Source organism: Limulus polyphemus, unplaced genomic scaffold (assembly GCF_000517525.1).
Source record: "Limulus polyphemus unplaced genomic scaffold, Limulus_polyphemus-2.1.2 Scaffold12, whole genome shotgun sequence".
NCBI lineage: Eukaryota > Metazoa > Arthropoda > Merostomata > Xiphosura > Limulidae > Limulus > Limulus polyphemus.
Window position 1 is genome coordinate 655,328 of NW_013665622.1, and position 27,735 is coordinate 683,062.

The following is a 27,735-nucleotide window of genomic DNA, read 5'->3' on the forward strand; positions in this document are numbered from 1 at the left end:
ACGTACTTTCGAATGTTTTTGTAATGGTTCATAACTTCAAAAGAAGTACAAATATTATTAATAGTAGTTGATGAATTTTGTTCAAGGATAATTTTTATCTTTTCAAATTTGTTTAATTTTAACCTTTTCTTATTCAGTTATTATATTATATGTGTATTATATGAAAGTTTATGAACACATTAGTTTCTCATACATCTACAGTTTATTGAATTAAAATGTTTGAGTACAATCAGATTAATAACAGATTTAGGACTGTTATAAATTTGGTTCCTTGTAGCTTAGAAAAATAAAATTCAGTGATTAAAGATCCTTTGTTTAGATACTTAAAACCTCAATTTTTGGGTATTAAAATGTAAGTAGTAATAAACAGAATTGAACTGATGAGTATTAATATTTTGAAAAAAGAGTTTATGTTGTTTTTTTTCACTATTTTGTATTTCTTTTTGTGTGCAATTGTCAAAAACTATTAATAAAATTAGTCAAAGGTATGGTTATCTGCTTTTGTTTTACTTTTTTGAAGTTCGGTCTTTTGTTATTTTACAAAGATTTTCTTCTTAACAAGAGGTTTGAATGAGATAAATTTTAACTCAATCTTTTGAATTGCAGGCACACGAAGAAGAGGCTGCAGGAAGAAAGGGTGACAATGTTGTAAACAGTCCATCAGAGTTTTCATGTCGGTCTTATGAACTTTTTGTTGGTCAGGAGAAAATGACTGAAGAAAAAGACATGAAAGAGAGAGCTAGCATAAAGAGTGCAGAAAGTGAGAATATGTATGAGCTAAAGCCTCGAATAAATGGTAAAATCAGAAAGGTACTTCTTATTCACTGATTTTCTTACTAGCTACATATATTAATATTCTTGATATAACAAATTGTAAGAAGTTTGTATAACACCTAATTAAAAGTATAATTTATAGAAAAATATAAATTTGTTTTACCAAAGTTGTTAATTTCTGAAGAAATGGAGAATCATAATTTGTTGATTGAGTGTTACTCAATTTATGGATTACGCTTTAATATAAAATGTTAAAGTTTATATTTCTTGCGTGAATTTAAAAATCTTGAAAAAAAATGCATTTTTAGAAGCTAGTCTTCTATTCCTATAAATTTTCTATCTGGTTATTTTTATCACTGAATCACGTGGTAGCTCATTTTTCTCTCTCTTAATGGAGAATTAGAAATAATTAATATAATTAGCATTTATTAAAACTTAACTTTTAAAGGCAATATTTTCTGCTGGAAGAAAATGTTATGAATATTGAGGCAAATCTATAAAAGGTGTGAACAGTATATCACTAGAGTATTTTTTTGTTTATATTATTCATCCTTTACGTTACTTCTAAATTTAACATTCATATCTTCTTAACCTTCCAGTCTACTAGGTGTAGTATGAAAAATATGAATCTTGTATTTGGTAACAATAAAAATCATTCCTTTATATGCTAAGAATAGTTTTGACTAATTTTGGCTCCTACCATCCAAGCGAGGCCAGTAGTAAAAATTAAATGTAACCCAGTATAGAATTATATTACTCTTTATATGGAAGTTTCACTGTCAGAATTAATTTTTCAGACTTGTCATGAAATGGTTTTATATTTAATATGAGTTTAATATACTTAGTGTTACAAAGATATGTCACTATTTATGTAATGCTAGAAATTATAAAAATATATCAGTGTTTGAATATTAAGAATTTTAAAAATTAACAGAAACGTTTTAAAAATATAGTAAGAATTTAAACAAATAAGATAAATATAAATTCTTAATATTATAGCTTATATAACTTTCCCAATAATCATTATGGTGCACTATAATATTGTTGTAATGTTTCCGTTGTTAGACAGGAAATTCTTTTAGATTATTTGGTAAAAAAGAATAATGTAGAGTCCAGTCCACTGAATCATAACTAAAACATTTTATTTCTTTTACTACAATTTTTCAGGTATATCAACTAATACTCACTGATAGGCCTAAGTTCACAGCATACACTAAAACAACAAATGCATTTGCTTGTTACTTTTCTACTACTTATGGCATTTTATTATAAGCCTCTTTGTTAAAACACAAACTCATTATTCTCAAAACCAAACTAATTGATTAACAGACAAACTGACAAAAATATGCCAAAATCAAGAATGAATCATCCATTGTAATAGACTCACAAATCATTAATCACCTGTGACCGTATCTCACATTTTATACTATTCAAATAATTTCCTAAACATAAGTTATGTGTATCATCCTATGTCAATACTCCCTCTGGTAAAACAATAATATAAATTTACAAATCAAAAAAAAAAATCACTTATAATGATACCCTTGTTTTTTCCTTTTGTTGAATTGGTACCTGGAAAAAAAATCTTATTACTTTTAACAAGATTTATTACTGTATGTGAGATTTTATCATACACTACAAATGTTAAAAAGAGCTTCCAATGGATGAAAAAATTGAATATTAATGGTTGGAACAAAATAAGTAGGAATGAAATGGGAAATATTTTTTGTAGATGACATGACGTGAGAAATAAATCATTAGATAGTTGGAATCAGTCAAGTACATTTAACACATGTTGTTACATTTTGTGTTAAGCTGAAGTGATTTTATAACTATAGTTTTGCTGGTTTGTGTAATTTAAGAGATAGAAACATGTTGCTAAATCACAACAGCAAAACATTATTGTTTATCTGCATGTGTTTTTATTGCAATATAACACATTTATTTAAAACCTAAGTTGGATTGACATTCAAGCAGTACCACCAAGACATCTGTTCACAGATATGTTAAACTTATTTTCAAATCTATTCTGAGCATCTTTCATAATCTGCACATATTTATTTATTAATTAACAATATAGATCAAGGCCATTTTAGGAGTAGTGTGAGCAGTGCTCCTGCACACCATAGGGGCATGAGTTTGCATCTTTGAAGGCAAGAATAGATTAGATTTTTTGAGGTGGAATGCAGGAATTTATATCTTGAACAGGGAGCCGTCAAAGATTAATACAACCCTGATGTATTGGCAAAATTTAATATTTTGAAATTTTTGTAGCTATGAAATTGTTAGGTGATCCTAGTAAGTGTCTTTATGTAAAATTTTAGCTTTATTAGAGGACATTAGATGAATTTAGCTTTTAAATTTTTATCGCATTTTGTTTCAATAATTATCAATACACATTGCTCACTCTAACTAATCTAGGCTATACAAAACAGCCTTGTTTTATTGTAAATAGTATACTTGCAGGTATTTGCAGAATATAATTGTTGTCTATTTATGTTTATTAAGTGTTGCTGTTTGAGATGACATTTAATGACATTTTATATATTTTTTGCTGTTAAGATGATGACATGTTCTGAATAACAGGTAATACTTAAGATAATTAGCTTTCTTTTTCTGCCAAAGACTATATTATGGAGCTTACAAAATGTAGAAACTTTGACAACTTGGAGAGATGTTTATATTCATAAAACAGTATTTTTAAAAAGTTTGATTTCTAGCTGTATGGCATCCTTAAAGGTAAATTAAAATTTGTTCTCTAAATTTTATAGTTACATTCTTTTTATTCAGTACACAGCTGCAGACTTTTCTGAGTCTTGTATTTTATACATGACCTTAAGATAGTTTATGCAAATATATCAGTATGTCTTTAAGAACCATTTATTGTTTACAAATTTCTTAACCCCTTCCATAATTTGCCCAAGATATCTTGGGTTCTCTTCATGTTTCAAAAAATGTTTCTCATGATGATTTGGATAAACTGTTTTTCATTGTATTTTTAATTATTTGCTCAAAGTTTTTTGCATGTTATCATTTATTACAAATAGTGCTTACTAGATGGCATTGAAAATGCTGCTTGTGCTGATCTCTATCAGATTTATTCTGAATTATGTATAATAAATACTAGAGAAAAACATTCCTATTCCATACTGTAGTTTCATTGAAATAGTACATATCACATAAAAGTCCAGATTTTTAACATTCATTTATCATGTATATTTGGTGCAGAAATATAGTAAGAGATCATAAAATAACTTTTGTTTCATTAATATATAAGTATAGGCTATCAAAAAGCAAAAGAAAAAACCTGATTTTTTTTTAGCTCATTTCTGGAACAAAGCCTGTTATGGAAGGGATTAAGTATGTAGATTTAAACTTACAATAGATTAAATATTTTTGTTAGCATATATTTTGTTTATCTTTTGATGTCTTCCAGTTGTCAGAATGTTTCAATTAAAAGTTAATTGGGATAATTATCCAAATAGTAGTTGTTTAGAACAAACTTTATTGAAATTTTAAATAAATAATATTCTATGCTGACAAAGAGTTCTTGGCTACAAACTTTCATAACAGATGTTTCCATTGACATCTAATTTTGAGTAACTATGAAACTTAGAAATACTTTTAATGTAGCCCACATTAAGTTTGAAATTAAAGCAATCATAATAAATTAGGAAAGAGGTAATTAAAGTGTACAATTAGACAGGTCATGTATATTTTACAGTAGCTTTGTGCACTGTGCACACTAGTGTAAATAAGTGCACAAAGCACTCATCATTCTGGCTTAAAAGAACATCAGTGAATTTAATATTCTCATACAGGTCTCATAATTGCATATCAAAATGTACTAAAACAATGAGTCATAAGATTTTGTATAATATTTTGGGAAAATATTTATTTGAGTGATTACTTTTGGAATGAAGAAATGAAATTGTAGGATTAACATCATGATGTTGAAGCTGTTTTTGATTAATTTCAATAATTCTTTCAAAAAACGTAATATAAATGATGGCTTTAAAGAAAAATCTTTATTCTCTTTTATAGCATTTTTGTTTTCTTTCATCAGGCAATCTGATGTTCTTTTCCAGTTTTGAACCTGAATTCTATCTCTGCTCTCTTCTGAGCAGACTTTGAATGAAATGGCCCAATGAATTCTAAGAAATTTCAAAAGTTTTAATAAGTTAGGGTAATTCTAAGGTAAATACTTTTTTATCTTTAATATGAATGAACAAATGGCAGACAGTTTGTAAAATCACAAAAATACTAAGATTTACAGAGATTTAAACAGAAAGGAAAACACACCCCTTATATTAAGAGTCTTCAACCTAGAGGTCCTTTCACTTTCCAGGCCAGCCTTAGTCTTCCTGGCTCACCTTTTAACCTGCGTAGAGGGAGCCGAGGAAGTCAGTTCAGTTGGCGTAATGGGGGTCGTCGCTTTGGAGACAAGAAGCCCTTGGTTCTTCAAACGTACAGAGATGCACAAGAGCATCTTCCTTATGCAGATGATAGCAATGCTGTAACACCCATGTCTGAAGAGAATGGTGCCATAATTGTACCTATGTTCACCAACTTGAATTCACGACACTCAAGTTATACCTCTCATTCCTCTCGGATCTCCTACACCTCCCACGGTGACATGTTTAACAAAAATGTCACAAAGGAGAGCCAACTGAGATCTCGCTCAAAGAACCTTCAAGGACATGTTCATGAGGTTATTGTTGTCCATTTCTTAAATGTTTAATTACTTTAATCGCTACCTCTGCTTCTTTCAAAATTCATTCCAACACAAAAATGGAATTGCCTGATTATTAAAAAGCACGTATTTGAAATCAAGAACTAAAATGAATGTAAATATTATTTTTTATGCATGATGTAAATTTTATTGGTGTGAAGTTTTTAAAAGTCATAGTCTGTTTTCAGTGATGAGGCCTGAATGGCTGAAAAATAAAATAATAACAAAATAATGTTGTGCTTTTTGATTTTAGTTTTGTTACTGGGCCATTCATTCAAATCTGCAATTTGCTTTTTCCTGAGTGATATTTTTCTTCTTTTTAATATGCTTGCATGCTAATTCTTACTTGTAGTATTTCACAGGTTGCTTCACTGGCACCCAAGATCTGTGCTTTCCTAGGTATGTGATAACTAAGGGGGAGAGGGTGGGGAAATACCTTCTGATATTCAAAAGAGGTTTAACTTTGGTATATGCTTAACATAATACTTTTAATGTTTAAACTTTTTTCTGTCTTTAATTTAGGAACCAAATTATTGCCTGCTTTCTTCTTTATTTCATGGTGACTAACAGATGTTTAATAAATATTACACACTAACTTTTTAATAATTCATTTTATTTGTTTTAGTGTGTTCAAATATGTCTATTGTTTTAAAACAGAAATGAACAACACTATATGTACATTCTGAATCAATTTAACAAAAGTTTAATGAATTCAAAACCTATCAGGAAATTTGTTTGCTAGAAGATTACTTACTGCATTATGCATGATTTGTTTGAAAAAGATGCCATGAAGTGCATGTGCATGTTTCCTTATAATACTAGACCTGTTTGAGAAAATGGTAATATTTCTGATACTTTGTTGTAAAAAGGAAGTTGTTGTAATAGATTTCTTAATAAAGTTTGAACTATAGTAAATCTTCCATTAAATGTAATGATAGGTATTTGTTACTGTGAATAGTTAGAAATTTTTCTTGAAAAAAAAAGGTAAAATTAAACTGGAAAAATTTACACTCTTTAAAAACATGTAAAAGTCACAGTAATATAAAAGGTTTTAAATGCATAATATTTTGATCTACATAGCATACCTTAGTTAGTGAAACCAAAGTAATAATTTTTTGTATAGTAATAAATGGAAATGTTTTGATACTAAACTTTATACTTCCTTTTAATTTTGAAGAGCAGTTCTACATTTGTGATTATATTCCAGTTTTTTTCAAAAGAAATAAAATATTGCTTGCCATGTTTGCTGTAGACCATTGCTGCCACATTGTAAAAATTTGTAGTAGTTTCAAACACACCCTCAAGTAGAAGAATAATTGTTCCATTTGCCTTTAGCTCATGACTGTTTGCATGTAAGTTAGATGTATTACATATCTGATTACTCTGACAGTAACTAATGTAATACAGCATTTATAGAATTAAGATACTTTGTGATCAAAGCATTTTATTATGCGAGAATTCAGGGATATGCTTGGGATGTATAGATGTTTGTTTTTCAGAGATTCAATAAAACTTCTGTTGAGTCATCACTGAGTTTCATAAAAAAAATATCCTGTAATTTAATTATCTAATTAGTTAGTGGCAGTCTCATCACATCTGAAAGATAACAATGCTATTTTTCACTTTAATAATTTTTTTATAAAATTAAACTTCCTGTTTTTTGTTTTATTCTACAACTGTAAAAGTTAACTATTATTATTGAAATATTGTTTTATTTCTTTAGATACAAACAGTAAAACATTTAAGTTTACTTTAGAAGCATTTCATAATCCTGAGTGGGTTTACATTATTTAATTTTGTGTTACGAAGTGTTAAGCTAGAGAATTCTTCTGTAATAGCTAATATTATGTAAATACGCATACTTTTTGACATTATTGTGATTCGTGCTTATAAACAAGGACAGGTAAGATTTTTAAATTTTTTTTAGTAATCATTCTTATCAATAATTTACAAAGTGATCTCTCTCTGCTTTTATTTACTTGCCTTGATTTTATCATAAAATTTTATGTTACATAAGTTTTGTATAGTGTTTGTTAATTAAAGATTAAAAATAGCTATAATGAGATAGAAAAAACACCATACAATAAAATTGTTTTGCCATCATTAGTTTTGCATCATCAGGTAGAGAAATGTAATTATAATTTTTAAAGAATATGGAAAGCCTCCATTACATACATAATATTTAATTTTATGTAGTATTACATGGTATTTAAAGAACTTACTTGTATTTAATATTGCCAGGTTATGTTTTACTGTTGAAAAAGGTGACTGCCATATTCCTTAGATAAAATCCATTGAACATGTTTTCAAAAGTTAAAAAAAACTTCACATAAACAGTTTCAGTTTACCTAATAGTTTTACTTTTAGCTTTTTCAAACTTTACCTAGTTAGTATGGTAGTATTAAAATTCAAATAAATGTATGTTAAAATGTTCATAATTATATATATATATGTGCTGTGAACCCATTGAATTTCTTCCCATAGCTAGAGAAGTTTTAATTGTATTGTTCCTTTAAGACTGTAGAATAGACTGACATGTTTTTCCCTTTGTTTAATAGACTTGGATTGTTGTAATGTTTTGTGTATAGTGCAAGATATTGGATTGTAGAATTTTGTAGGTTTAGTTGCTTGACTTCACTGTAAATTTAGCTAGAATATCATTGCTTGTTTGGTTTGAGAAAATATCACAGAATAGGTTTAGAATTATATTTAATAAATTACTGAGATTGATTTTGTCTCTTTTTCAGTACTGTCTATTGTACGTATATAAGAACTTGTAATTTAGTTGCCTTATAAACACAGAACAGAAATACTCTGTTTTTTAATGTTTAGTTTTTCGATTTAACATATAAAATTGTACAAACCTAAACATTTTATAACTTTAAGGATAAGTGTTTACTTTCATTTTATTACTTAACTGCACTGATTTGGAAACAAAAGTGTTGTTACAGTTTTATTGTGAAATATATCTTAAAAGTGTTTTAGTATTTTACAAGTGAATTTATATAATAGCAACATGTGGAATGTAATAAATATCTAAGGTTATTTGGATGAGGAAAAATCGAATTTCTATTTATTAAGAATAAAACCATGAACAAACTTGATAAGAAAAGTATACCAGTATCATATATTTTACACAGTTATAATTCTCTGCTATCATTTTGGGATTAATTTCCTGTTCAATTTTTTCAATTTGATGCATACTTTTTTTTTATGAATTCAGTGTCTTTTTACCATGATGATCATTATGTTAAACAATTTATTCAATTAGTTGCTACACATTAATCATCATATTTTCTGTTGTATAGTTATCTGTTATTTTTATTCAGGATTACCTCTTAAAATGTTTCATTTAACAGCCAGAGTTGTAAACTTCATGAAAAATTTGAGGTCCAGGCAAACATAAGTTATATTTATTTCATATAGTAGTAATTTAAAATTGATTTTTTTTCATCAAAGAAGCATATAATTCATGAATTTTAAAGCACATTATCCAATTTTCTAAATCTCATCCTGATATAACCATCATGCAGGATCCTCCATTTGAAGGTGAGGACTGCATAACAAAACCAAAACAGACAGATGATGATGCAGCACAGAAACAGACTGTTGTGGATATGAAAGGTAATATTTGTGAGTTAATGGTATTTTTTCTATTTTGAAAAAAATCTGAATATGTATTATTTAATATAATAAGGTAAATCAAAAACATTTTCACTTATAAGATGTTTTTTCACAGAGATCCTTTTTTTTTACAATTATATTTTGGTACTACTGAACAGTATTAGATATAGTGATAAATTAGTTTGATTATTTTTATTTATGTATTCATTTTTTCCAGATAATGCTGTTGTCCAACATAGATATTTAAATTCTGTGTAAAATGTAACAATAATGTTTGATACTTGTTCATTATAAATGTTTCATGTATTTGAACTATAAATAATATTTACAGTATGCAGTATTGTTATTGTTTCTAGCTCAGAATAAACAGCATTGCAGTTTTAACTATCATTACATTTGTAAAGAACTACTTTTTTAGAAACATGCTAAAGCCACATGTGCAATACTATTAACTAAATTAGATGATAAGTGGATCACTGGTTATTTCATTTTACTTGAATAATAATTTATAATGTAGTAACTTGAACTTTATTATTGGAAATTTAAATGTAGTTTTATTTAGTTACAACAGTTTTCAACTGAAATATACATGTAGTTAGAATTTGTGTACGTATTTCTTACAAAGTTGATTATGTTATGACTGTGTGATTTTGCATTTCATTAAATATATTACTATTCAGTGGAATCAATGAAATTATTAATTAGGATAGAATGAGATATAAATTTGAATAATGTGAACAAATTACAAATAATGAAAGTCCTATATTTTTCCTCAGATTTGGAAATTTTTTTAAAACTACATTTGGAAAGTTAGCACTTAATTGGCAGGTAAATTATTTGACTACCTAACTGTTAAATTTGCCTACCAAATAAAATTTCCTGAAGTCCCAAAGCTAAATGTCTCTTTCACATTTCACGTATCCAAATGCAATCGTTAGAAACTTTTTAGAAACAATTAGTTTTCTTCAGTTCATTGTAGAAAGATGACTAAAGTCATAATGTTTGTTACTCTTAAGAAGTATCTGCTAGTGCTGAAATGCCCCCAATATGAACTTACTCAAAGTGAAGACAGTGGATGGTTTAATATTTGGTTCTAAAAAATGTATTGTTTCCAAAAAGCTCTAATCAATATACTCTATTCAAACTTTGGTCTCACTTCTTAGTATCCTGCCACGCTACTCTCATTCCAATAGCTAAAACTTAAGGCAGTTATTTTATTTAGTGAAATTGTAAACTAGTTTTGCTTATGTTTATTATTGGTATTGGAAGTTAGTGTAAGTGTTTAATGTGAATTTAATAAGTTAGTAGTGTTGACATTGTAAGTAATGTCAAAAACCTATCCTTGTTGACCATCCTCAATGGAATTACAGGTCATACTGTTTGTTAAGAAATAAATTTAAAAATCAGTTAAATTGCAGTTATAAGGCTTTCTGTTTCATAAGTTTTGAAACAAACACTGGTAAAATGCAGAATTAGAGTAATAAATGTGTTCTTATTTTTTAAACTTATTTTGTGGCACTTGCAATAGAACTGCTTGTTCTGAGTCAATTCTGTTACTTAATATATGGAAAGCAAAGGACCACTTGGTTTTATAAAGTTGTCTTTGTATATCCACCATTAAAGAAATTAAAAATTTAAACCCACCCTTTATTTTTCATGAATATGTTTATTCGCTCTTAAACTCTTTTAAACTGCTTGTCTCCAGGCTTCTTCTATTGCCAAAGGTTCAACTCATTTCATATGCCAATGACCACTGTTAGAAAAGTAAAAATGCCTTAAACACGCCTGGGATGTCTTTTCCAATTTTTAAATGTATGTCTTTGTATCTTTTTGTTTTTAGGGTATAATATAAATACATCAGAGGCCTTTATCCTACTGATCCCCCATATAATCTTGTAAGCTTCAATAAGATCACCAGTTATTTTTCTTTTCTCAAGAGAAAATAAATTAAGAGGTATTATAATCAATCCTATGTATGGGATTCTTTTATAGTAGATGTCTGTGACTTGTTGGCGATAAATTTGAACAATAAATGGACAGCATACAATGCACTTGTTTTAAAATAATGTGTATATATTCAAAACAAGTCAAACATATGTAAAAAAAATTGTTTCCCTATTGGTAATCAAAGTTATATCTAAAGCTTTAAATAATTCTCTTTTCTTGTCAAAAGTCTACACAAGCTGGTTCAGTTACCTTAGAACTCAATTGGCAAGATAAATTATTTTTCTTTACTCTGTTTCTTACTACACAATCTGCGATAGATTCACTTATGTCACCCCGTGGGTTACCACAGTTGTATCCAGAACTTTAAATAATTGTCTCCTTTCATCAAAGTCTACACAGGCAGGTTCAATTACTTTATAACACTCTTCAACAAGACAAATTATTTCTCCTTATCTCTCTTAAACTGTGAAACTCACTTTAGAATATCACCCATTATGGCTAAACTAACAATCACACAGTCTAACTTCAATTTCACTAACTTAAGTTTTTCTGAATTAACTTCACTTAACTTGCACTCATTTTGTCACCCAATATATATATACATTGTCCAACTAAGGCCTAGACCTTTCTACAAATGATGAGGTGCTATAATGTAACAATATTCACTTAAGACAAGGACAAATGTACAGAAGGTTTGAATAATGTAACGTCAATTTACAACAGTTGGACTACACATATAACTTATGACTCTTACTGAGTTATGTAACAAAATTTATTATAACTATCACCTTCAAACTAATTAACTTTGACACTCTCATTATGAAAACTAGATAATAATAATTAAATATAATATCACGAAATGAACTAAATAATAACTAATACACTAAACTGTCTTCTATATTCAACAAGAGATCTTATAACCAACCCTTCCATATCCAGAATAATCTTAGTAACCTTCCTCTGAACCCTCTTCAGTAGGTTTTCATATTCTCACAGACCAAATAGTTACTTGTTTTATATATTTCTTGTTCAAATTTCCTATTTTTTTACAAATTTTTGCTGTATATAACTTACAGTGTGGTAGATTCTGGATTGATAAACTAGACAAAATATAGTGGCATGAGAATAATGATGAAGTACAAACTTTTGCATCATGTACAATGTTTACTTCACTTTTCCAAAATATAATTAAAACATGATAATAGTTGACATTTTTTACTTTTATCTATGAATTTATTTAAAATGTTTGTTCTTTAGTATCCCTCTTCTCTGTATCTGATCAGTATTGTGCATTTAAATTAAAGTACAAATACAATGAGAACCATAGGCAGTTTTAATAGTGTTATTTTAAAAGTTTTATGAGCTTTCTTTTAATAAAACATTTCTTTTAAAATGCACATTTTTGTTTTCCAAAATTTCTAATTGTCTACCCCATTTTTGCATTTGTTTACTGTTTTGATATTCAGAAAGTACACCACTGACAATTAAGATTTTGGGTGATTAACTAGGCACCATATTTCTGAAGTAAATTATTGGCTTAGCTCACACATAAACTTGAGATTGGTTTTAAATCATTATTTCAAGAAATACTACAGTGTATTATAGTGTTTTGAAACTTGATATATTAAAAGTACTATCAATTAAGATATTTTTAATCTAAATTTGATATGTTTTTTTTTTTAAAGATGTGATGGTTTTGAATGATATCATTGAGCAAGCTGCAGGAAGACAAAGCAAATTAAGTGACCAAGGTAAATACAAGTTTTTTGATAGGCAATTTTGAATAATATGGCATACAGATAGTACACATGGATAAAGATATACACCTATGTTTTGTGCTTGTTCTCTCATTTGAAGCTTTGCTAGTCAATATTATATTTGCCACTTTTAGCTTTTTCTAAGGTTGGCTAAATTCTTTCTAACTAGAGTGAGTCAGCAAAATTGTTTTGTTAATACAGTTAATATAGTTTATTGAAACCTATTTGTAAAGTTAACAATAAACAGTCTTGAAGTAAGGCAAGTTACACCAGAGTCAAAAATAATCATCTTATAATCTTGCTTGCATTAGATTTAAGACAAAGTGCATCACACAAAAACTGGAATAAAAACAGGTGATAGATTTCTGTTAAAGTATTATAGCAACTTGGTGAAATTCAATACAGGTTAAACTAATTTGTGTAAAAATGCGAGATTTTTAAGATTCATTATAAGTTACAAGAAAAAACTAAGAATTTATGTTATTTAGTTTTAAACTTAACCAGGAATGTAGTGCTGCTAAAACACTGCTCCACTACCTGAAATTGAAGATGGGTTCTGACACTTACAAAACTAAAACTGTGTACATGAAAAATAAATTATTCAGTTTACACCTGAAATTAAGTATCTTTCATAACCAAACTCTCAGTGTATCAGAGAATACCAGCTGTTTGTGATCCCCCTGTCCATTGGTAGAATTCTCTCAAGCTGCTCAGTACATACTCTGTTACTCTCTTTCACAGCTGGCATCAAACACTGTGTGACAACTCTGGCTCAAAAGCAAGTGTCAGAGCACTAAAATGATGAAATGTTTTTGTTATACATCCCATGGTTATTAAGATGTAAATATGGTAGTAAAACATGTAATAAAATACATTTGACAATTATACTTAATGTGTTTAAAACATACACAGTTGTTTAAAGGGTTATTACATAGGCCTTGATGGATTTACTGTCTTGAAGCTTTTACATGTTCTACAGTAATCTTATATGCTTAATCCGAAAATTATATCTATTTTTCTCCATCGTGTACAGATTTTTCACAAAACATCATATGTACTTTTACATAAATGAATTACTTTCATTGAAATTAGGTCACATTTTTTCTCACTGCTTAATTTAAAGAAAGTTGAGTTATGTGTTTTCTCTTGGTAATATATTTGTATTCAGTTTAGATCTAATGTAAATAGTCTCAAATAATTAGAGCTTCATATATTTTCTTTATTAAAATGGATTTGCAAAAATGAAAATGAGATTTCAAATATGAGATCTTTATCCTGATGGTGACGTCACACATAAGACAAACTTTGACAGGGCTCCAGCACTTTAAAATTTAGTACTACACTACTGAAAATGATATCAACAATGTAACCTTGAAATTTTATTGATCAGTTTCTCTGAGAATCAGGAAAAACATTCTTGCCAGTTTAAAATTTGGTGTGATCTATGCTTATAGTTTAGCTATAGTGATTTTTGAAATAAAAGCATTGTAAAATAAGTATTGACACTATATCAGCACATTCTGTGGTGAGATTTTTATTTTGTTTTAAAACAGCAAGTGATTAAAATAAATATATGGTTCTATCTTAACTTACATAAAGAAGTATATAAAAGCATTAAATCTCTGATTAATGCAATAATCATATTTTATTAGTGAAAATGTATTTAATGACATGTATTTCTTCTAGAACAAGAAGAGGAAGAAGGGGAGGAAATGAAGTTCAGAGATAGATGTTTAGCTGAGTGCTTGAAATACGTTGACATTTTTTGTGTTTGGGACTGTTGTTGGTGTTGGATTCGCTTTCAGCAGATTATTTCCTTGATTGTTTTTGATCCTTTTATGGAACTTTTCATAACCTTATGTATTGTTGTTAACACTCTTTTCATGGCCATGGATCATGATAATATGGATCCAGACTTTGATAACGTTTTAAAGAAGGGAAACTATGTAAGTTGTGCTGTTATCTAGTTAACTAATTTGTTTTTTCTTCATTCAAGTAACTGCATGTTACTATTATACAGAATAGTTTTAACTGAAGCTAACACAGTTACTTTGTACATCTGTCGTAACTGTAACTGATAAATATGTGATATGTATTGACATTGACCCTAACTGCAGTTAATACAATTTTTTTACTTTAACAACAACTGATAGTGGGTACTGCATGTGTGTATGTTGACGTTAATTAAACCTGACAGAAGTATATTGAGTATTTGTCTTAACAACAGCTGACCCAGGCACTACATATAATAACTATAAATACAGTTGACATGGCAAGTTTACTGACTCTAGCAACAGCTTTCATGCATATTAACACTTATAGCCATGATAACTGACAGATAAGTTCAAAAGTATTCACAAAATACACATTCTGTAAATGTTTTCTGAAGAATAAATTGAACTAGAACAGCAAAGGAAAGAAACATACACTCATGAAGTGAACAAGTAAAACAAAATTTTTATTCACGAAAATTGTGTAAGTTTTCACACTTATTGGCCAGCTTACAGTTTTTTATACTGTTTATGGCTGCTGGTGTGAGAGGCTTTCTTACACTCATCTGCACAGGGCAAAGACAAAGGTAATTCTGATTTACCAAGATTCAGACAAAACATTAAAGTGCAATATAATACAATCAAATGTTATGTAAGTCACAGACTATTCAAAATAAGATTTGTAGAAAAGGTAAATCCATAACTCGTATCAATTTGTACAAGTTTCTGCATCACTTCTCAAGGTAGGCTTGTCCTCCCAGGGGAGGGGACAGAACCAAAGTAATGTGGATCAACATGAACAAATAGGAGAAATTATGAGAATATGTTTGACTAAAGTTGTATTCTAAACTAGCTATGGAATAGTAAAATTAACAGCTATTTGGTCATTAAATATCAACCCCAAACTGTAAATGGCACAGTAAGTCATATGTTTACATAATTATAGCTGAAACAAGGTACAATGTAAGAAAGTGGATGAGGTGTTTTTTCATTCACATCTCTAAATTTCTATCTGTCTCACGTATGTAAATTTCTGAAAGTTTATTACATTAGTATCTGTAGATAAATCCTACAGGCTAATATAATTTGTGTTTTTTCACAGTGCTAATGTTAATGCTAATACAGTAGTCCCTCGTGGATAAGACCCCTCCCAATAACAAGTTCTTTTTAAATATGTCTTTTTTTTTTATGCATGGGATGATTTTACATTGGTCTGACATTCCATGTTTGACTTCCTGACAGATGCAACATACAACCATGATTTTTGGGCATAAGGTCGAATAATGACCTCTCTGTAGTGACTTTTCTTCAAATCAATAATGTAATTTATAGAGACACATGAATGCAGTGTATACAGTATGGAACAAAGAGGTCACATAACGAGATTGCTTCACAGCTTAGTATATGATCTTGGTACCCCGGGGTGTTCAAATAAAGTTTCTTGGTCCATATACATAGGTATTTTGGTTTAAAAACTTCCAGGTCCTGAAAAGTAACAAGGGGCAGCCAGAAACTGTTGTTTGTCTTTGCCCCACTTGGAGAATTAAGGTTTATTCTTTTAGTGAATGTTGTAGATTTTAAGGTAGTGGCCTAGACGTTAAGTTGATTAGGATTTACTAGGGGGATGTGTGTAAAGGTTAGCTCACAGTTTGTTGAGTTACAGATTTGACTAATGTGTGAAGTAAGCATGGCTAATGGAATGCCTCAAGGCATCCGAGAAAGCTGTGAATGTTTCAAGCTGAGAGAACAGGAAGTCACTGTGAAGAAAGAGGAGGCTCTAATTTGCCAACTCGAAGTGTTGATATAGAAACGTGATGTGAATGTTGAGGTAGATCAAAGCTGTGGCAAAAACAACCAGTTCCAAGTTATACCTGATCTATAAATGAAACATGGAAATTAGAGAATTTTTAGTCAACATTAAATTGTTTTAATGCAATTTGCTACATTATCTGATAACCTATACAATATATAAACCATTATGTTCAACTCCTGGGAATAGCAATTGGCACAGCTTGATCTTGGTTGTTCATTATCTCGTTATTGATCCATTGAATAACGACTTCTTGTCAGACACAACTTTTTTTATCATGGCAGATAGGTTGGTCATATCTAAGAGGGACTACTGTCTGATCAAATTCATATTAGCATTAAATACTTTTATATCGGAGATCTAACCGCTTATATTTGTAAACCAGCAAAAATGGCTACCTGCAAAATGTAACTATTTTCAATATTTCAACTTGTTTTTCCTAAAGTTAAGAACTCACCACTGTAATATTGACCATTACTGAAGCTTGACACATGTTACAGTATAAACTGAGCAAGAAATTAGGGAATTTAGGGAAGAGTGATACTATATAGCTGAACCACTCTGTATCTTTTAATACTTAAAAAAACTAACACAAGAATTATATTACTATTAACAAAAATGAAAACAAAACAATTTGTACTGCATATAGAATCATACACACATACACATTGTCATATATATCTACATTTTGAATTATATAAATAGATTAATATATATGTAGAATTAATATTTACTTAGAAAAAGTCAATTTTAATGAAAATATCCTGGTTGGCCACTTTATTTAGGCCCCACACACACACACACATGCATTAGTTGAACACTCCACTTTTTCTATATAACCTGAGTATGCCATATGATTTGTGTTGTATTAATGTTGAGATGTAGTCATATTATGGTTACTCTGTACAACAGTGGGTAAGTGAAAGGATCTTTCTAATTTCCAAAGAGGCACTTTAGAGGCTTTTGATGCTCAGCTAGTTGGAGCTTATTTATGAAAGATTATTTTTTTAGCTGTTCAAAGACTTTAATATATGGCTATTATCTGTGAAATGGCGTGAGTCTTTTGTTTTGTTTTTTCCATTCATGTTCATCCTACAATGCTGCATTTTCACCTTAATAATCAAGGGCTTTTCCAAGGTTTAATGAGAACAACCTGATATTCTTGTACTGTCCGAAATCAGTTTGACAAGCATTACATGGACTTCAGTTATTTTCCATGTTTAACATAATCATTGAAATTCAATTCATTTAAGCATCACAATTTCCACTTTCACTAATCTTTAGGCAAAATCTGTGAGCCAATATTGGATTGGAGCTCTAGTAAAGTTATCAGTTGCTACTGGCCAGTCACTGTACATACAAGTTCTTGTAATGTAAATGTATATTTGAGAGACCCCACCATTGGCTCAACAGTTAGCTTATAATTGTAAGATTCTGGTATTAATCTCTGCAGTGGGCACGTCACAGATAGTGCATTGTGCAGCTTTGTTTTTAATAAAGACAGTTTCTTGTCCTTCATAAATTATTATAGCAGTTAATCAAAATATCTTTTAAAAAGTATTCAATTTACAGAAGCTCATAAAACCTGACTCTACTAAACACAAAATCAAAAATAATGTGCCAAACTAAACTCATTGAACATAATAATATAAATAAGGTAATAATAATAAGCAGCATATTGATCTCTGGCATGAACACAAGTAATGTTAAGCTTTATTTTAACTAAATTATGTGTAACAATTAATTTTTTTTTTCCAAAATAAACCAAATTGTTTATAACAAGTCATTAAAATAGTCATCAATTATAATCATTTGTTTGTTGTGTAATTTTAACCTAATCTACTAGCATAAGGTAGAAGAAAGAGAAGGATCTCCTGCTTTAATTCTATTTTGAGAAATATGCCTATGAAAAAGTACAAAACAGGGATTAAATTAAGAGTACTTGATAAACTGACAGTAACCATCCTCCAGTTGATATCTTATTACATTTCAATCACCATAATCTAAATCACTTCATAATTATCCCAGATGAAGTTATCTTTGTCATTGTATTTCTTAGGGCTGTGTAGCATTCTATCTATGATGAAATATATTTTAAAATATTAAATCATAAACATCTCTGTTTTTTATTTTACTTTTAATTTGTTTTGACAGATAGACAAGCAAAAATTAGTATAATATGTTTGTTAATTTTTGCTTTAATTAGTTGAACTTAGTTATAATAAACAATGTACTGCAATAATTTAAGGGAATTGAGTTAACTATTTCAAAATATGGAACATAATCACATAAGTTGTACTTGTTTAATTTTTATTAATCACTTTGTTTAATATATGCACCTATATTTCATAAAATAGATTTATAAATGGTATTTTGCTAATATATATATGTGTTTTTTGTGTGAATTTTACACTTGATTTTTTGTTCTTTAACGGCACTTAAAATTAAAGATATATTTTTGCATTGTTATAAGAGTTTGTTAAATAAAGAATATGTTTCTTTGTTTTTTCCAGTTGCACTAATCTCTGTTTTTGTATTCTTCTTTCATGAAGCAAGTATGTGTTCTTTTTTGTTTGTTTTGGCTTTGATTTTTCTTTGAAATTAATAAAGATAGTGACATTTTATATATATATATATATATTCCATAAAGTTTGAATTGAATTAACACTAAATAAGTGTATCATTTGTTTTGCTTTGGTTTTCACAAATTATTATTTTTGCATTCGTATTTATGAAGCTGAAGCATGACAACTGAAGAAGGACAAATGTATTGGATTGATGAAGTTGTTACATTCCAGTTGACTTGCACAAGCAGGCAAAAACTTTTCTAGGCCTGTGCATGGCTTACAAGGGTTCTGCCTAGATAAACCACAAATTTTGCTTGGAGTGTTATTTTTGAATCAGCATGAATTTGCCTTTTTTTGAAAGGAATTAGGTGAAAATTACTTTAGTGTTATCTTCTTGATTGGTTGTATGCACATGTTTTGCAGAAACTGTAATAAATATTAAGGTGTGGTCATCTGAGTAAGTAGTTCATCTTCCAGGGTAAGTGTACTTAGATAACAATTTCATATTGTAACAAAATATGAATTAACATACTTCTGTATTTTTTAATCTTCATACTTGATTCTATGACGTGTTATTAGATTTGCATGCATTATTTTTCTTTGCAATCAGGAAATGTTTTTTTCAGAAAGCTCTAATTTGAATATATGTTAGCTATAACAACTGTACCTAACCTCAAGGAAGTAAGATTTAATCTACAATGATTAATTGTTTCTGTTTTAACAATTTTGAAATGTTCAACAAATTACTTTCAAATAGAAACTAAAATTATAAATAAGTCTCCACAAATTTCAGTTTTTCAGAATGACTCTCAAAATGGTGAACTTTTACAAAGATAAAGAACTCTTATATAGCCAGTTTTCAGTTATATAAATTATCAGTCTGAAAATTATTTAAAAGTGCTTTAAAGCAGTATTACTTTTTTTGTACCCTAATACAAAACAGCCAAATTTTATTTTATATGACAAAAAAAAAGAGGCTGTTATTAAATGTTGGATGTTTTTTGTAAGCATTAGACAGAGCATAGTACATTTTTGCTTGCTTTAAATATATGATTTTTGTTTAAGTATTGTTCTCAAATTTTATTAAATAAACTTGGGATAAATTTCTTTCTAATAAGGAAAAAAAAAAGGTTATTATTATGGATTTTTTTTTGCACTTTGTCGAAATGTGCAGTTGCATATTTTTCAAACTTAATATATGTATATATATTATTTTCCCTCTAGTATTAAAGATAATTCAAATGTGATCATGTGTTCTAGAAGTTGATGATATTTTTTTATTAAGCCTACTACTCTTGATTGCCATTTTTTTTTCCAGTTCTTTACCGCAACTTTTGCAATAGAAGCTGCTATGAAGCTCATGGCTGTGAGCCCAAAAAATTACTTTAAGGAAGGATGGAACATCTTTGATTTCATTATTGTAGCCTTGTCCCTATTGGAGCTAACCTTATCTGGTATCCAAGGCTTGTCAGTACTTCGATCATTCAGATTGGTATGTATAAAATCTTTTGAAATCCATCCCTTATGACGTATTGCTTCTTTTAATTGCATAGTTACATAAATAGTGACATCCGTTGGCAACCATTCTTAAATTAATTGATGTAAGTGGGCTATGCCAATCTCTTTTTATCATTTAAGCTGTGGTATACCAGTCATACTAATATGTATGAATATATATGTATATATATTAATATATTAATTACTTTAGTGTGAAGATAAAGTAGTGATAAAATATTGTAATATATTTGATTCTCAACCATTAGGCTTAACAGTGTTTTCAAAGGGTACTGGTATTTAGTGTTGAGTATTTATTCCCAGGCTACAAATACAATGGTTAAGACTAGTTAAGACTTGGCTTTTGGGGATGTGGAACTATTGGAGTGAAGGAAAACAAAAGGGACAAAGAAGGATGCGAATGATAAAGTAAAGGAGGTTATTGTTTTAGGTGATTCTTTGACAAGGCATGTAGATAGGATAGTCTGTGGGGTGAATAGGGAGAAAAGAATTAGATTATGCTACCCAGAGGTACAGGTGGAGGATATAACAGATAGAACAAAAGATATAATAAAGGAGGCTAGCAACAATACAGTTTATTGTTTTGCATATAGGGGCTAAATGATGTATGGAAAGGTAGGTCAGAGGAGCTAACTGATAAGTACAAGGGATTGTTAAAGGCATATGAAGAAAAGGACAATAACTTAATTGTGTTAGGAATACTGCCAAAAATTAATTGTGGGGTGAAATTATTAGGGCTGAATGCTAGGCTTAGGTTAATATGTAAGGATGAGAAGATTGACTGATTGGACTTGTGGGATCAGTTCATTGGGAGAAGAGAGTTTTTTGGAATGTATGGTTTACATTTAAATAGGGTACGGGCTGACTTGTTTGCATGGGCTATTAACTCAGCCATAAGGGAAGTTTAAACTAATACTAGACAGTGGTGAAGGCCAGGATAAACTAAATGGAAAAGTAAGATGTAGAGAAAAGTTTAGCACAGGAAATTAACATAGAAGTACTTCTAAGAGTAGTCTTAATTGTTACTATTGTAATGCTAGAAGTACAAGAAATAGAATAGATGACTTTAGAACACTGGTAGGAATGGTGGATTTTGATATAATGGGAATAACTAAAACGTGATTAAATGTAAATGATTTTGATAAAAGAAATTTCTTTGAAATATAACAGGCTACAGGGTTACAGGCTACTTAATAGAGTATTAAAGAGAGGTGAGAGTGGCTTTATATGTAAAATGTGAGTTACATCCTGTTGAAGTTGAGGATATAAAAAAAAATAGCAAGGAGATCAAATCCATTTGGGTTTCTATTAGTAGACTTAAAGGAAAAATACTTTTATTTGGAATTTGTTACAGACCACCAGATAATACTGATGAAACTAACAAGAAACTTTACAGTGAGACTAAAATTTCAGCTGTTAATGAGGTCATAAGTATGGGCGATTTTAATTTCAGACATACAGATTGGTAGAAAGGTTTTTGGAAACTGTTTAAAACTTATTAACTTCTAACACAGAAATAGTTGAGAGTGTGGAAATTTGGGTGTAAATGATCATTGCTGTCTTAGATTTGATGTTTATCAGCATATGGAGATCAGGAATAATGATATTTTGGTTACAAATTTTGAAGGGATGCATCAAGAATTATCTGTTGTGAATTGGGCAGCTGAGTTATTTAGAGACACTGATCAAATGTGGAAAAGTTTTAAAGATAACTCTTTATATATTCAAGATAAACATATTCCTTATAGAAAGTAAAAGGTTGCTGCAAGTAAAAAAAAACCAGGTTGGCTCACAAAAGGTATAAGGGATAAAATTAAAGAAAATCATCATAAATTAAAAAATTTAAATTGAATGGTATGACAGGAGATTTAGAAAATTATAGAAGATGAAGAAAGTTGGTCAAACAGGAAATTAAGATATCAAAAAAAAGATGTTTGTAAAAAAAAAAAGTAATAGTAAGGATTTATTTGAATACATGAAGAGTAAACACTGTTATGATGGGGGTAGGACCTTTAAGGAATGATATAGGAAGGCTTTTATCTGAGATGACTGAGTTATTAAATTCTGTTTTTTCTTCAATTTTTACTAATGAATATTTAAGCAATATTCCCATCTTGAACAGTTGATGGATGGAAACAAGATTGGACAAGATGATCACATTAATTCTGAGCTTGTTAGGGAAAAAATGGGAAGTTTAAAGAATGATAAGTCTCCTGAGCCAGATAATATTTCTTTAAGGGTTTTGAAGGAGTTAAGGATTGGATATATGAGCCACTTGCTACTCTTGCTACTCAAGTCCTTGAATAGCAGGTTGGAAGTTGGCTAATGCTACTCCTCTTTCCAAGAGAGCTGATGAAAATTGTCAGTAATTATAGGCCTATTAGTCTTACATCAGGTGTGGGAAATGTTGTCGAAAGTCTGATAAAAGATGTTTTACAAAGTCATTTAACAAAGTTTAGAATTTTATTGGATAGTCAACATGGTTTCACTATGGGAAAATCTTGCCTTATAGATGAGGTTAAGGGTTTAGATTTGGTGTATTTGGATTTTCAGAAAGCATTTGACAAGGTGCCACATAAAAGGCTTGTAAAAAAATTATCTCTATGGGTGTGAGGGATACATTAGCTAACTGGATAAAAGAGTGGCTGGATGGAAGAAAATAAGGGGTCGTTATAAATGGAGCTCAGTCAAACTGTATTAATGTCACAAGTGGGGTACTTCAGTGCTCATTCTTAGGATCTTTGCTCTTTTGCATTTACACCAATGACGTAGATGAAGGAATGGTCGATAAATTAAATTTGCTGGTGATATTAATGTCTTGGGTGTTGCTGGCAGTGAAGAGGATGCTGCTGCTGCTTTACAAAAGGATTTAGATCATTTAGTGAGTTGGGAGAATAAATGGTAGATGGGTTTTTATTACAATAACTACAAGATAATACCTGTAGCTTATCATAGTTTGAATTATAAGTATAATTTGATTGGGAATAAACTTAAAGTGTTATATAAGAAAGGGATCTTGGTGTAGTGGTTGATGAGTCTCTCAAGCCATCCAAGCAGTGTACTGTTGTTAGTGGTAGGGCAAATAGGATTTTCGGTTGTATCTACAAAAATATTGAATACAAGTCTAAAGACACTATAATTTTATTGTACAGACCCATTGGTTAGGCCACATTTGAAGTATTGTGTTCAGTCTTGGGCTCTTTACTTTAAAAAGGACACTGATTTTTTGGAAAGGGTTCAGAGGAGGGTCACTAGAATGGTGTCTGGGATGGAGGGTTTTTTATATAAGGAGAGTTAGAGGGGATCTGATTGAGGCATTTAAGATTGTTAAGGGAATTGATAGTGTTAATTCATCATCTTTTTTTCATACTTAATGGTAGGAATAGGGAATACAAATATAAGTTTTGGCAGGGTAGGAGTCATCTTCAGCTGAAAGAGTTTTGTTTTTCTAAAAGGGTGGTTGGCCTTTGGATGTTGTGAAGGCAGTAAATTTAAGTGAGTTTAAGAGAAAGCTTGATAACTATATGAATGATAAGAACTGCTTTGAGCTTGTTTTTTAATTGTTTTAATTTAGCGTAGAGGATGGGACAGATATATATATATGTTTGTATACATATACTCACCTGTGAATTTCTGTATTTCTTCATTTGCATTTTATTGAATGACTGGGTAAACAGTGATTTACTAGTAAGGAGTGGTATGTACTGTTCATTCCTGACAAACCCTCTTTTGTAGAGTGTTTATTAGCATCTATCAATATTTCACATGTATTATTTTTTTGGTTTATATGATTTTCATAACATAATTTCTATTCCTAGTTGTTTTAGTTTATACTTTAGAACAAAGAATATTCATTCTTTCAGCTTCGAGTTTTCAAGTTAGCCAAGTCTTGGCCCACTTTAAACCTGCTAATATCGATTATGGGCAAAACTGTTGGAGCCTTGGGTAACCTGACATTTGTTTTGGCCATCATAATCTTTATATTTGCTGTTATGGGGATGCAGCTTTTTGGAAAGAACTATGATTTAAACAAACATTTGTAAGTGTACATGTTTATGTTTCTTAGGTTTTATGTAATTACAAATTAGCTTACATCATAACAATATAATTATTTTTACTATAAAGTATAAGGGTTTTATTTATAGTTTGTTGGTCATTTTAAAATTGAAAACGAAAGAAAAACAAAATGGTTAGAAACATCACAAAAACAAAATACTGTATGAAATAAAAAGAGTTGAAGTACATTGCACATTTAAATACTTTATTAATTATATTTTTGTAAATTTCCTTAATTGTTGTGTTGCTAAATTTCACTTAATTTGCAGAATTTATATTAAAGAACTTGTTGCTGGTACTTGTTGCAACTTAAGAAACTCGTATAGTAGATATTATGAAATATACACAAACTTTACTCAACCGTTTAAAGTCACTCTTATTTAGAAGGGACTTCATTGATCATAAAAATCATTATAAAAGCTGTAATTCTCATTTTAATCCTTTGGTTCATCTTAACTTTTTTCTCACATTTTTTTTTTTTACCTCAAAGCAGTATGATATTGTATTTCTAATAAAAAATAATAAATACAGTTTCTTGGATCAGTTCATGTTTATATAGCATGGTGATAAAAGAAAAGCAAAGCAAAATTAAAATAATTTATTAGTTGAACTAAATATTCTAAAGCTCGAGCCTTTCATAGGGCGAAGTTTTAAAAAGTTAAGAAAAAAATTGATAACATAGTAATGGGTTTGAGCCTCTTTAGTAAATTTTACGAATCGTTTAATATTTTTTTATTAAAAATAGATAAATTATATTAATACTCTTGAATAAACATAACAGAAGTTCAATAAATTATGTATGTCTAACTAAGCAAGTCATTATATTCCATTGAACAGATTTATTGATGGGAAAGTGCCTCGCTGGAATTTTAGAGACTTTATGCATTCCTTCATGATTGTGTTCAGAGTCCTGTGTGGAGAATGGATAGAGTCCATGTGGGATTGTTTGTTGGTGTCTGGCTGGTCATGCATCCCTTTTTTCCTAGGAACTGTAGTCATTGGTAACTTAGTGGTATGTTTTCTACAGTTGTTTTCATATGTAGAATAATTTGTAATAATCATAAGTCACGAGCTCAAAATTCGTTGTCATAGAATCTGTGTAATTTCAAGTTTTATTAGCCATAACACTATTATATGATATCTATTTTCAATTAGATGGATATTTTGTAGTAGATATAATTGGTAACTTGTATAGTAGATGTCAGTGAGCAGCATTAATACTAGCTAAAGTTATTTGTAGTAGCATTTCTTACCAGGTTTTGTTGTATGTTTCTGTGCATCTTTTTTCACTGTAGCTATTATCTCAGTGATAAGTAATTGCATCTACAACCATAGCAACTTGAAATTTTAGTGTTTTATTAAAATATTCTTATATATATATATTTAATATACTGACATTTTTTATAGATGCATGTAAATTTATAATTATAAGAAAACCATTTATCTGTTAACAGTTTTTCTTCTATAACTCAAAATTTGTTTAATTTTTTTTCTTACAGTAATGTTAATCAAGGAGATAAGTTTCCCAACATTTGATCCAAATTATCAGTGTCTATTTTGTTTATCATTACTTCAGTGATTTATTCATGTTGCACATAAGCCATGTTAACTTTTATATTTCCATATTTATAACATTCATAACTTCTGATTCTTAATTATTATATGAATTTTATGTAAGTATATAAATCATATGATTTAAACAACTATTTTAAGTTATTTCTTTCAAATTACTGTACCTTGTTTTGTAAAAGTACAGCCAAATATATATTCTTTGACATTTTAAGTTAGTTTGTAAACTGAAATGAATCAAGACTCATGCATCATGGTATTATTTAAACTTGTAACAATTTATATTAACTCTGATGCCCACAGTAGGATGGTCAAAACATCACTCAAATAAAGTTTTCAAATCACTTTGGAAGAAAAGATGCTTTCAGATTTTGGAAAGTATAGTTTCAATTTGAACATGTCTTAAGAAGTTAACATGGTGAGACAAAGCTTCACCCATGGTATAGATGTTTAATTGTATTTTTTACTCTATGTGTTTTGTATTTCATATATTCAAAAAAGCTTAGGCTGAAAGGACATGAATAAGTTATCTAAAACTAAATGAACTCTTTCAGCATGGGCTTGGTCCCTGGGCCAACCTTGTAACCATTTTGTGCTTGTTATAGCTTTTTATGCTATAACTTTTAAATTAGTAAGCGTATGTTAATGAAATTTGGCAGATTATCAGTAAACATTACAATGCTTTCATATGCAAGATATCAATTTTTTTTATTAAGTCTTAAGGTTTGTTAAGCAGTGTTTTTCTCATGCCTTTTTTTCACATGTTGCCTATTCAACATGCAAAGTAATTTTTATTTTGAGATTAAAAATACTTTTATGCATCAAAAGATTTTCAAATTTCACATGCAAAATCTTTATAATGTCCAGATAGTTATCAAATGTTTCTTAAGAAAAAACTTTGAATTTTATCTGTTATTTTCACTAACAAATCTCTGTATGGGTTCGGTAGATTTGAACTGATCTTGTAACCACCATAAAAAAATTGGGAAATAAATATAAATTATGCCTCTTTCATTCTACAATGACAATAGATTATAACATAAAAACATAAATGTTTAGACTAAATAGCTTAAATCTCATAACATTATATATATATATATTTATTATTTTTTGTATTTTTTACCTTTCATATGTGCCTGGCTAACAATACAGAAGTTACAATGATGTGGCACATGTGCTCTCATGTTACTGTATCCAATAATATATAATTGACATTTAGTCTTTACAAAGTGACCTGTCTTGGCTGTAAATAAAATCAAATTTCCATTATTATATATTATATGTGTATATAGATTTATTACTTTTTAGAAATAAGTTCAAAAACTTATTTTCCTTAAAACATAGAACAGTAAATAAAGAAGTAAAACAAACAATTATCTTTTCTAATTATGAC

The 27,735-nt window shown here is 29.2% G+C and overlaps 1 protein-coding gene across 13 annotated transcripts in view; it reads left to right on the plus strand.

Annotated features, from left to right (window-relative positions):
- The window catches only part of LOC106478902 (sodium channel protein para-like), a 182,248-nt gene that overhangs the window by 121,619 nt on the left and 32,894 nt on the right, over nt 1-27,735 (plus strand). For 12 of the 13 annotated variants that reach the window (XR_002610019.1, XR_002610020.1, XM_022382610.1 and 9 more), the window contains 8 exons: nt 607-810; nt 5,123-5,485; nt 9,040-9,130; nt 12,763-12,828; nt 14,521-14,780; nt 20,521-20,694; nt 24,581-24,756; nt 25,611-25,785. Coding sequence is in view for 11 of the 13 variants with exons in the window: in XM_022382610.1 (XP_022238318.1) it covers nt 607-810; nt 5,123-5,485; nt 9,040-9,130; nt 12,763-12,828; nt 14,521-14,780; nt 20,521-20,694; nt 24,581-24,756; nt 25,611-25,785 (1,509 nt within the window). In the remaining 2 variants the exon portion in view is untranslated. The remainder of the gene's footprint in view (nt 1-606; nt 811-5,122; nt 5,486-9,039; nt 9,131-12,762; nt 12,829-14,520; nt 14,781-20,520; nt 20,695-24,580; nt 24,757-25,610; nt 25,786-27,735) is intronic. The other variant, XM_022382630.1, reaches the window with a different exon arrangement.